At 40.1% G+C, this 11,858-nt stretch overlaps 1 protein-coding gene across 1 annotated transcript; it reads right to left on the bottom strand.

Annotated features, from left to right (window-relative positions):
• Positions 1–953: 953 nt before the first annotated feature.
• LOC136682343 (DDB1- and CUL4-associated factor 5-like) lies at positions 954–11,222 on the bottom strand (the record flags this gene model as incomplete). The annotated part of the gene is made up of 3 exons (XM_066658839.1): positions 954–3,790; positions 10,187–10,314; positions 11,156–11,222. Coding segments are annotated over 3 exons (1,458 nt in total), but the record flags the coding sequence as incomplete, so codon positions are not given.
• Positions 11,223–11,858: the final 636 nt, after the last annotated feature.

Raw genomic sequence — 11,858 nt, 5'->3', positions numbered from 1 at the left:
ATGAAATGACTACGTCTTGCAGTACTGAATGTAGAACTGAATATAGAACCAGACTCTCACAGTCAAATGGGTTAAAGCTATAATTGTGAATGGCAGCATCTGTTGGTGGTTTGGTTTTGTTGATGTGCCAATAGAGGCTTTTAATTACAGAATCAAAACTTGATCTGTATTCAGAACTGGCACTGGACTTTATTTAACTCAAAACTGGTTCAGTTCGGGTGTGACCCCAGGAAAGAGAAAGGGGCATTTTTCAATGGCAATACCTTACTTCTACTCATTTACATTATTGAATAAGGGACTAATATTTTTCTGAATTCAAGCTGTTCAAATTTAGTTCCTATCTATCTCTGATTTAGGAGATTTTGAATTTTATTTCAGACACAAATGATCAGAAGAGGGTGGTGCAGCAGGTAGTGTCGCAGTCACACAGCTCCAGGGACCTAGAGGTTGTGGGTTCAATTCCCGCTCCGGGTGACTGTCTGTGAGGAGTGTGGTGTGTTCTCCCTGTGTCTGCGTGGGTTTCCTCCCACGCTCCAAAAAGACACATTGGTAGGTGGATTGGCGACTCCAGAAAGTGTCCATAGGTGTGTGTGTTGCCCTGTGAAGGACTGGTGCCCCCTCCAGGGTGTATTCCTGCCTTGTGACCAATGATTCCGGGTAGGCTCTGGACCGACCGCGACCCTAGACTGGATAAGCGGTTACACATAATAAATGAATAATCAGAAGAGAAAAAAAAATGTCAGTATGAAGGAATTTGCAATTAAGGTGGAGGAGAGAGAGAGAAAACATTGTTCCTTCACACCTGAATTTTTCCTCCCAGTTTGGAAAACTTAAATAGCTACCTTGTAATCCCAAAACCAGTTCTCTAACCGTTAGGCAACAGCTTTCGTATCCCAAAAAAAAAAAACAACAACAAAAAAAAAACATTTTTTAAAATATGCCACATTGTATGTCCATAAATGGAGAATTTCACAGATTTTCCACAGACATGGGGATTCCTGGTCTTATGAATTATGGGGATTTATTTTTTAATTGTCTTAATTCCTCTTAAGAGATGAAGGGCTGTGATATTCAAGGATCAGAAAACACTTCTAATTTCAGGCACAGAATGTAATTCAGCTTTCAATACTGTAGTATTTTTAAAGATGGGTACACGAACAAAAACAAACACAAACGCATGCCTCACACAGCTTTTAATGTGATGCTGCATTGCCATGGTGACAGGGCCCAGGCAGATGGGATGCGAGTGAATCCCTCCACATTGCCATGACGACCACTCTTGGACAATTTAGGCTTTATACTTTTGCCAAACGTGGACAAAATAAGAGACTTGCTTTTGGGAACAATGAAAACTCTCAGACTTTAATGGGGCTGTTGCTGAAGCAGCTGGATGTGGGTACCATGGAAGCTATGGAATCATAAAAGATTCCATAAAAAAAATGAACAAATCTTTCTAGAATCACACAGATTGCATAACATCCTGCAAAACAAAGAAAAAGAAACCAGAACAAACTGGAACAGTTTCAGTGATGAGTTCAGCAGTATGTATGCTGAAACTGTTAAGAAAATGCACGATAAATCAAAAAACAAACACTCAAATCCTATAATACAGGCTGCTCTTTTGAGCTTCATGTTTTAATGAAAAAAAGCACTATATGAGATGTTGTTTACTTGTTTTGCTTTTTTTTTTAATCATAAAATGTTTATTTAGTGTCATTTCTGGGGTTCAAATTCCACAGTGAATGACATCAGGCAAAGCTCTCCGATACAACTACCTACAGAGTGCATGTGAGAGAGAGAGAGAGAAAGAGAGAGAGTGAGAAAGAAAGAAAAAAGAAAGAAAGAAACAAAGACAATAAGAGAATTACAGTTTTAGCAAAAATATTGAGTTATTTATCACAGAAATCGCAGTCCAATAAGAAAACAAGCATTTTATAATAGGAAAATATGCTGCACCTATTCTACAGTGAAAGAAAATGCTTAAAAATGTATGTAATTTTCTAAGGATAATTTTGTTACTTCTTAGGAAAATAATGTATACATTTAAATGAACTCAATCATTCAAACACATTAAAGCATTAAATAGAATAATTATTCCATGAGTGCTGCTTCTAGCAAAATATTGATAATCAGCATTGGGTGAGACTTTTATTGGTGTATTTCTAAGAAAACACTTGATAATAGTCTGTAAAGGCTTTATGTCACAATACATTGAACAGTTGAAATGCAAAACCTTCAGATATATTTACTAGCTGTGGCAGTGTAAAGGATTTTTTGTTTTGGTTAATTACATATTTGTGTATCTCTAAAGGAATTTAGAAGAGAAAGAAAGGGAGAAAAGACAGAAATAAGAGCACTCCTATCTGGATCAAAGCTTGTATATATTTGTATCCTGTTCTGTCTAACTTTAATAACCAAACACTGGAACACACCGCAGAAATGAACAAAAACCTCAAAATGAACCAATGAACCCAAAAGTTTGTTCGGCCAATCACCGAGTCTGTTTCTACTGACGTCATCATGAAAATCATGTCTTAAATTTCTTCTCTAATGGAGGCTCTTCCTCTTCCTCTCCAGATGTCAAACGTGTCCGTTTCTGGCTTCGAGGTCCTGCTTGCTCTGCCCCTGCCCCTGCCCCTGCCCCAGAACAACCAGGGAGAGTTGAGTCTACAAGGTTATCAACATGAGCAAATGCTTTATCATTTAGCATCATTTTTTTTTGCACTTTTCCATCATCATCACTACTTTTCCCCTCCTCTAGCTCCTCCCTCCAGCCCATCCTCGTTTCAGACCTCTCCATGTGCTGCAGGTCATGGCCCAGAAAAGGCGAAAAGCCTTGGAACCTAACGCGAGGCTCTGCCTTCTGGTCTGAGGAAGGGGTGGGACTAGACATGAAGCCTTGCCCCCTTTCTTTATCTGCGCTCCTTACTGGCTGGCTATCGTCTCCTGAGGAAGATGATGACGATGAAGGATCATGGATGGAAATTTTCGGGTAGCTGCTGTAATCTGTGGCACCCTGCAAGGAGTGGACGGAGTCTTGACCAGAGAACTCTGAGTGACGCCTCCTTCTGGCTGCATTTCGCTGGCGCATGCTACTTCTCCGCAACTCCGCCTCCTCTCCCTCACTACTGGAGGATGAGCTAGAAGAGGAGGAACTGGGTGAGGAGCTTGAAGTGGAGGCATGGCCCACAGAGGAGGTATGGCTAGATAGGCTGGAGACCCTTTCGCGAGGGCTGGGTGAACGTGGACGTGGCACTGGGTCCAGCCAAAATCCGCTGGAGTCCGAATCTTCATTAACGAGGTCTAGTAGGAAGGCGGATGCACGTGGCCCCGCCACCCTTCTCCTCTGTGTGCCTGACCCATCTGGGTCCAGTTGCTCATTCCCAGACACATCGGGTCCAGCTAGAGACGATGAGGATGAGTGCTCAGAGTCGGTATGGTGACCACTAGGCGCATTAGCCTGTGGTGCTGGAGTAGCAGAGCCTCCATCTCGGCTTGTGCGAGATGAACGGCGCCCTCTAGCATGGAGTTGCAGAATGGCACCTTCGCTCAGGTCACTGTCCGAGTCTGAGCTCCAGCCTTCGATCTCACGACGTACGAGCGAGTCGAAAAACGCCATCATCCGCGGGTCTTCCTGCATTGACTGGCTAACATAATCATGTGAAAGCCCACTGCCACTGTTCAGCACCAGGCTTATGTACTCCTCGTGTGTGTAAAGAGAGCGGGATTTATCCTCGACACGACCTTCCAAATCACCAACACTGTCTGGCTGCTGGTAAGGACTCCAAACCTAAACGAGCACACAAATACACAATAACATTAATAACATTCATTGAAAATTAATACACTCATTGACATAAATGAAAACTGCTATGCCATGTCATCTGGTACTAATTTAAGGTCAATGCTTAGGTGGTATTCATTCATTCATTCATTCATTATCTGTAACCACTTATCCAGTTCAGGGTCGCGGTGGGTCCAGAGCCTTCCTGGAATCATTGGGCGCAAGGCAGGAATACACCCTGGAGGGGGCGCCAGTCCTTCACAGGGCAACACAGACACACACACATTCACTTACACCTACGGATACTTTTGAGTCGCCAATCCACCTACCAATGTGTGTCTTTGAACTGTGGGAGGAAACTGGAGCACCCCGAGGAAACCCACGCAGACACGGGGAGAACACACCAACTCCTCAGTCACCCGGAGCGAACCCACAACCTCCAGGCCCCTGGAGCTGTGTGACTGCGACACTACCTGCTGCGCCACCGTGTTGCCCTTTAGGTGGTATTATACTCGCTAAATTATCATCAGATATGCTCATTGTTTTGTTTGGTTTCTGGCCAAACTGTTTTTAATAATACTAACAAACTTTAATGGTGGCATGGTGGCGCAACAGTTAGTGTCACTTTCACACAGCTCCAGTTACCGGGAGTTGTGGGTTCGATTCCCGCTCCGGGTGACTGTCTGTGAGGAGTTTGGTGTGTTCTCCTTGTGTCTGCGTGGGTTTCCTCTGGGTGCTCCGGTTTCCTCCCATGGTCCAAAATCACACATCGGTAGGTAGATTGGCGACTCAAACGTGTCCGTAGGTGTGAGTGTGCCCCTCCAGTGTGTGTTCATACATGAACATACTTTAATCCAGTGGCCCCCAAAGTTTTTCAACCATGTCCGCACCTTCTGCAAGAAAATATTTGAGCCATTTTTAAAAAAACACTAACATACATATGTTATATGTCATAAAAGTTGGCACTTTCTTTAATAGCGTGTAAATTGAAAATGTTATACATGTTATTTATAGCTAGGTAAGGTTTGGGTTTTTTGCTTCTGTGGCTCCCTCTAGTGTAATATACTTTTACAGCACTGTACTAAATCAACAAGGAAGGGTGAAAGGGGGATGGGTTCCTACCCTCCCTCCTACAAAAGTTACATAGTGCACTGTCTGCCGTGCTGAGCCCAGAGTAGCACAGACAGAGGCTCTATGCTACCTATAACAGCTCAGTGGAGCACCACAATAATTTTGAAGCTGTAATTTTAAGGTAAAAATATTACACGGTGTTCCTTTAAAGTTTGTCTATGTCGGTCCACCCATTTATGCTAGTGTGTGTCTATGTCTGTCTGTCTTGACTTTGTCTACTTGTCTAAGACTGTCCATGCAGGTCAACACCCAAGTAATAATTTTGAGAATATGGCTGGGTGGAGGAAAACATTGGGGGATCTAAGTGTGAAGCTTCACCACTAGTTTATGTGTATGCCACCCACACTCAGGGCTGGATTGGCACTCTTTTTTTTTTTTACAGCCTGGGAGTTTCTTGCCCAAGCATGCCCCACTTTTCCTGTGGTGCATGTATCGGGATAAATAAAGTGAAAATTCAGCTCTTACTATCCTGATTTATTTAAAGCCTGATAAAACATATGTAGAAGATAACATTTACTCTTACATTGATAAAATATTCCATGTCAAGAATAGGTTGATAGCAAAAAAAAAATTAATAATAATAATAATATAACTTTAAAAAACAGACTTTGAATGGTATTAAAACTTGGTATTAAAATGTATCTCACACTTCCCTACAGAGATGCACAATGCACGACTGTTTACATGTTTTGGTTCATACTTAGAAAAGTAAAAAGCATCTATAGCATCCATACCCTCCAAAGCATTTCACTGGTTTCTGCATCTATTTTTATATCTGTGTCATTGTCTGTAGACATGAGAATTTGCTTCTCTGTGAATATAAGCGTGAATGTCTCCAAATGCTCCTAGGTCAGTGAGTTCGTAGCCTAATTTTAACATAATTTATGGTTAAGAAGTTCCTCGCACATGCAACTTGACTGCAAAAACGTGTCAATAGGAATGTATGTGTTAGCCCAATTGCATAGTAAGTATGTGAGGAGGTTACTGTGAGAAAATGTGACACAAATTTTGCAGGAAGAACTGATCCTGCTCTCAAGTTTCTCAAGTCTTCTTCTGTATAAGACAGTTCACCACTATGGAGTGAACTAGTTCACTTTGGAGTGAACTAGTTAACATTTTCACTTTGGATTTGTTATATGTTTTATTATTTATTCACACAAATGTCAGAAGGAACTCCTGCAGCTCCGCCTACGTATTTCAGTGAGGTGTGCAGCATGAAGAAAAAAATCCATGTTCTTGGATTTATATACTTGATATAGAGGTTAAGACAGAGTTGTGTAGGACATGGAGGTTAGAGATGTAAGCAATTTGAATTTAATTACAAAATTAGCAAAGCGAACGTGAAAATGAGTAATAAGAAAAGACCAAGAACAAAAGCAAACAGAGAAATACATAACTTGTGAATCAAAACGGGAAAATTCAGAGGTCAAAATAGAGAGAAACTAAGCAAGCAGTCTGTATATGTGAAGAGAAAACGGGAAAAAAACCGTCAGTGTGCTGCCGAAATAAAACATTGCAATATTTCACATCCCACTTATACGCATGAGAGCTGCTTTGACCTCTGTAAACACCTCTACACTATGTTCACTTACTAATTAAATGATTAATATTAATTTGACATTTCTACACATTTTAATATCATTTAAATAGCTTAACTGGAATGACAAGGTGGCTGTTCATTTTAGCAGAGCCCATTGTTAGAGGAGCCTTTGTGTACGAGGTGGTTGACTGGTGGGTTCATGCTGTGAGTGGACACAGCAGGACACATCCCATACTCAAGCAAATTATTCAATAAAAATTTCAATTGATCTGCTTTTGTCACAATTCAATTCTCAATAAAGAACATTTAACAAATTCAAATTTTTAAAATATTTCCCTGACATTATTTTCCCCCTGATTGGCCTAAAAGTCGCTTACCGCTTACCACTCCAGCAATGCCCACACTGCTAAGGATTATGAACTGAAAGACAATAAGTATAGAAAAGAAACACATTTATTCTTCCAGAATCATTTCTGGTAGACAGAGCTGGAGAACACGAGGGCAATATATTTGAAGATCTCTGCGCAATCCATTTTAAGCAATCACATTCATCTTTGCTTGTAGGCTGATAACCAATTACGTTCCACCTGCCACTAAAAAAGCGCTGCTTCCAGAACATTTTTGAGTAGTGCTTTTACATACAGGGGTAGGACAATGAAACTGAAACCTGTCATTTTAGTGTGGGAGGTTTAATGGCTAAATTGGACCAGCCTGGTGGCCAATATTTATTAATTGCACATTGCACCAGTAAGAGCAGAGTGTGAAGGTTCAATTAGCAGAGGGTAAGAGCACAGTTTTGCTCAAAATATTGCAATGCACACAACATTATGGGTGACATACCAGAGTTCAAAAGAGGACAAATTGTTGGTGCACGTCTTGCTGGCGCATCTGGTACCAAGACAGCAAGTGTGATGTATCAAGGGCCACGGGATCCAGGGTAATGTCAGTATACCACCAAGAAGGACGAAACACTCCCAACAGGATTAACTGTGGACGCAAGAGGAAGCTGTCTGAAAGGGATGTTCGGGTGCTGACCCGGATTATATCCAAAAAACATAAAACCACCAGAATTAAATGTGCACCTCAACTCTCCTGTTTCCACCAGAACTGTCCGTCGGGAGCTCCACAGGGTCAATATACATGGCCGGGCTGCTGTAGCCAAATCTTTGGTCACTCGTGCCAATGCCAATGTCGGTTTCGATGGTGCAAGGAGTGCAAATTATAGGCTGTGGACAATGTGAAACATGTATTGTTCTCTGATGAGTTCACCTTTACTGTTTTCCCCACATCCGGGAGAGTTACGGTGTGGAGAAGCCCCAAAGAAGCGTACCACCCAGACTGTTGCATGCCCAGAGTGAAGCATGGGGGTGGATCAGTTATGGTTTGGGCTGCCATATCAAGGCATTCCCTTGGCCCAATTCTTGTGCTAGATGGGCGCGTCACTGCCAAGGACTATCGAACCATTCTGGTTCAAACATTGTATCCTGAAGGCAGTGCCATGTATCAGGACGACAGTGCACCAATACACACAGCAAGACTGGTGAAAGATTGGTTTTGGAGGAGCGAGTCAGGAAACATTTTCCTCCACCAGCATCACGTAGTGACCTGGCCACTATGTTGCAAGAAGAATGGCTTAAAATCCCTCTGACCACTGTTCAGGACTTGTATATGTCATTCCCAAGACGAATTGACGCTGTATTGGCCGCAAAAGAAGGCCCTACACCATACTAATGAATTATTGTGGTCTAAAACCAGGTGTTTCAGTTTCATTGTCCAACCCCTGAATGTGCAAGATTTTTCACTCATAACAGTTATGGAAATAATAAACGAATATTGTGTGGTGTTTTTTTTTTAGTAGCAATTACCTGAATATCTTGTGTGTTTACATTCTCTTATAGTCATTAATACATTACAGCTAATGATGTATACATCCAGGAAGTCTCTAATACATTCAGCTAGTCACTACATTGCAAGAACAAAACAGAACAATCTTCTTAAGCAAGTAGGGTGTGATTGCTGCATTTACACTGCTTTAAAATGAAATGTATTTTGTATTCTTTATCTGAATACTGTTTTAATGCAACATTCCCATCAATGATTATACTGTTTTTCACTTCATAATGTGGCGTATGATTTCAAAGGGTGACAGATCTGAACTAATTTTTTTTGCCAGGACTCATTCACACAGCTATTGTAGTCCATGCAAGATGTAGACTAGCCATGTCTTAAGCTAAGTCTTTCCAGAAGTTGCCCCAAAACCTGTATATATCTTTCAGCATTAATGGTGCCTCCACATATGTGCAAGTCACCCATGCTATGTGCACTAGTCCACAACCACGGATGCTGGCTTTTGACATGTGCGCTTATAAGAAGTTGGATGGTCCCACTCCTCTGTAGCCTGAAGGACACATCATCCATGATTTAAAAAATATCAGACCCAAAGACACTTTTCCACTTCACCTCAGTCCAAATTTCATATTATGGTTGTACAATGATCTTAAGTATGTCACTAATTCACTGTTTCTGGATACTGTTTATGCATGATTTCTTCTTTATGCATTGGTTGGGCCCAAAGACCACAGCCAACTTATACTGGTTTTAGGCCTTGTCCCGTGCTTATAGAGATGTCTATGGCTTATCTGAAACATTTAACGATATTTTGTGTATGATGTAATCCCAAAATTCTTTACTATTTTAAGTTAGGAAAGTTATCCTTGACCTCTTTTTAAACCCAGTCATGTTACTGACCTATTGCTAATTAACCTCCTTTTTTGTAGCATTAAATAACTTTACCAGTCTTTTGATCCCCATTCCAATTTTTGTAACGTGTTGATGGCCTAAAATTCAAAATGGGCAAATGTTTATCAAAAACAATATATTTCTCAGTTTCAACATTTGAAATATTGTCTATTTTCAATTAAATACAGGATTTAAATGATTTGCACTGAATTCTGTTCTTGAGAAAGTCCTGGAAATGAGTTATAAATAACACTAAGATAAGAGGAAAAAAGAGAACAGCTGTTCTAAAGTTCAGACATCACCAAAACAGTTTTTATATTACACTTGCCATGCTTTTCAGTGGGAAGCACAGGCTAAGTGAAGGGTGAATAGATATAAATCTCTGAAATATGTTACAGGTTTCTTAAGGGCAGGTAGGTACGGATGGGGGTGCTAGGTGAAAAACAAACAGCTGCAGCCAAAAACTATTATAGCACAGAATCTAAGTCAAGCACAGACATGCAGGTGCATATGAACACTCAGCAGATACATGCACACAAATGACTGACATATTAAAGAAATAAAAAAAACACACAATTTTTGCTCTAAAAATCTGGACCACACGATATAACAACTGCTTCCCAGTACAAAACCAGATACAGAAACTGGATAATGACCTTGGACCCATGAACTTACCCTCCCAATACCAGGAAATTGCCCATGTGAGACTTCGTACAACAAAGAAATTACCAGCATGAGGCTAGTAAAATACCCAGGAAATGCCCCACACAATACCCGGGAAATTACCCACTCGAGACCAAGTGCATCCCAGGAGATGTTGGCTGTACAAACACACTTGGATTTTCATGGTAAAGCACAGTTTACAGAAAAACACCTCCTGCTGGTATGTTTGTCCAACTATGTGTATGTGTATGTGTGGAGAAATAAGAGTTGATTATTTCTTTCAGGATAAATAAAGTGTCATCTTATCTTATAATATAATGAGTTCTCACCTTTATGACCTTCTCAACTCCAGAAGAGCAGATCATGTATGTGTGGGGGTTGAAGCGAACCTGATTCACAATAGAGCGATGACCCTTGAGCACCATAAATGCCCCATTCACCACTCGACCAGGACCCCCTACACAGAGAGAGAGCGAGAGAGGAGGAGACAGGATAAAAAAAATAAAAATAAAAAAAGAGAATGATTGAGAGATTAAAGTTTAATAGATGGAAGGCACACCAAGATCAACTGAATAATTTTAAAACTGTACCCTTTATTTTACAGTTAGAGTAATATATTATTTGTAAATATGTTTTAAAAAAATCTGTATATGGTTGTAAAATATATAGCGATATACCTAATAAACACAAGGTAAGTAGAGCTGTAAAAACTCAAATTTATTACAAATAATAGTTAAAATAAAAATAAAAGTTTGCGGTTAATATGTGGCATGAACAACACTTTCTTTGTGTACTTTATACAATTAGTTAGAGCAGTAATTACTGGCATAATATAAAAATTATTCAGAACCACACTGTGTAGGGAGCATTTATAATGTATTGTTTACATGCTACACAATGTTATTACAACTAAAAGGTAGGCTTGTACATCTGTACTTATTCACAGTGAGCTTACAGTAAAATGTAGTTATTACTAATAGTTTTGCAGTACATTCTTTACAAGTACACAGTAACCTTCATAAAATTACTTCCACTGTTGTAAGTTTGCTGGATAGTCTTCAGTAACACTGAGGTTACAAGACTGTAAAATAAAGTGAACTGTTGAGGGTGGTAACTGGGGAGTAACTACTTTCTTGTCTTTGTCATATACAGAATGCCACTGAACACAGTACAGAACTTTTATAATATATTATTATCAACAATTTATACACATATATTCTAATAATACACTTAATTATACTTAACTTTCCAATATTATTACAACCACTACTACTACGAATAGCATTATTTATAATGACCTGCTTCTGGGTCCTTTGGGATTTTCCACATGTAGAGATTAAAATCATCCGAGCCAGAGAGGATATACTGAAACATACACACACAGTTATTAATTCAACCCAATTATACCTGTTCAAGGCGCCACGGTTTATCATCAAAACCGGGGGAGAATGTAAGCATGCCTTTGGCTTTAATCCCCAGCAAGCACTGTCACTAAAACTGGCACAAATATTTACACATGAAAATTTAAACTTAAATTAGGACTCAACATGGTCAGTGCTTGTAAACTTAAAATACATTCATTTTAAAAATAAAAGTGACAGTTCAAAAAATTGTGAGAGGCCATCGTATACTTCATGACCAAAAGCTTGTGGACACCAGGTCATCCAGGATTTTGTTTGAAGGGAAGAGTATAATTCATTAGCTTCAACCCTTGGCAAAAACTGGAAAATTGCCATGAGGTTTCGTTTTCAATTAGTCACAAGAACATTAGCACAGTCAGGCACTGATGATACCACTTACATTATTAGTTCTTAATCACAAACACCACACCAACTGATCCCAACAAGGGAATACTACAATGGAGTAATCATTCCAGACAGCTAAGTTCCACTGCTCCACAATCCTGGGGGCATTATACCCCTCTGAAGGACTCTTGGCATTGAGCAAATTAGACTTGTGCTGTTCCTCCATTGCACCACATTTCTTTATTTGCTTTTTTAA

The sequence above is a fragment of the Hoplias malabaricus genome, unplaced genomic scaffold, assembly GCF_029633855.1.
Source record: "Hoplias malabaricus isolate fHopMal1 unplaced genomic scaffold, fHopMal1.hap1 scaffold_454, whole genome shotgun sequence".
In the NCBI taxonomy this organism is placed as follows: Eukaryota; Metazoa; Chordata; class Actinopteri; order Characiformes; family Erythrinidae; genus Hoplias; species Hoplias malabaricus.
The sequence above is the reverse complement of the archived record's forward strand: the minus strand, read 5'-3'. Positions and strand labels throughout refer to the sequence as shown.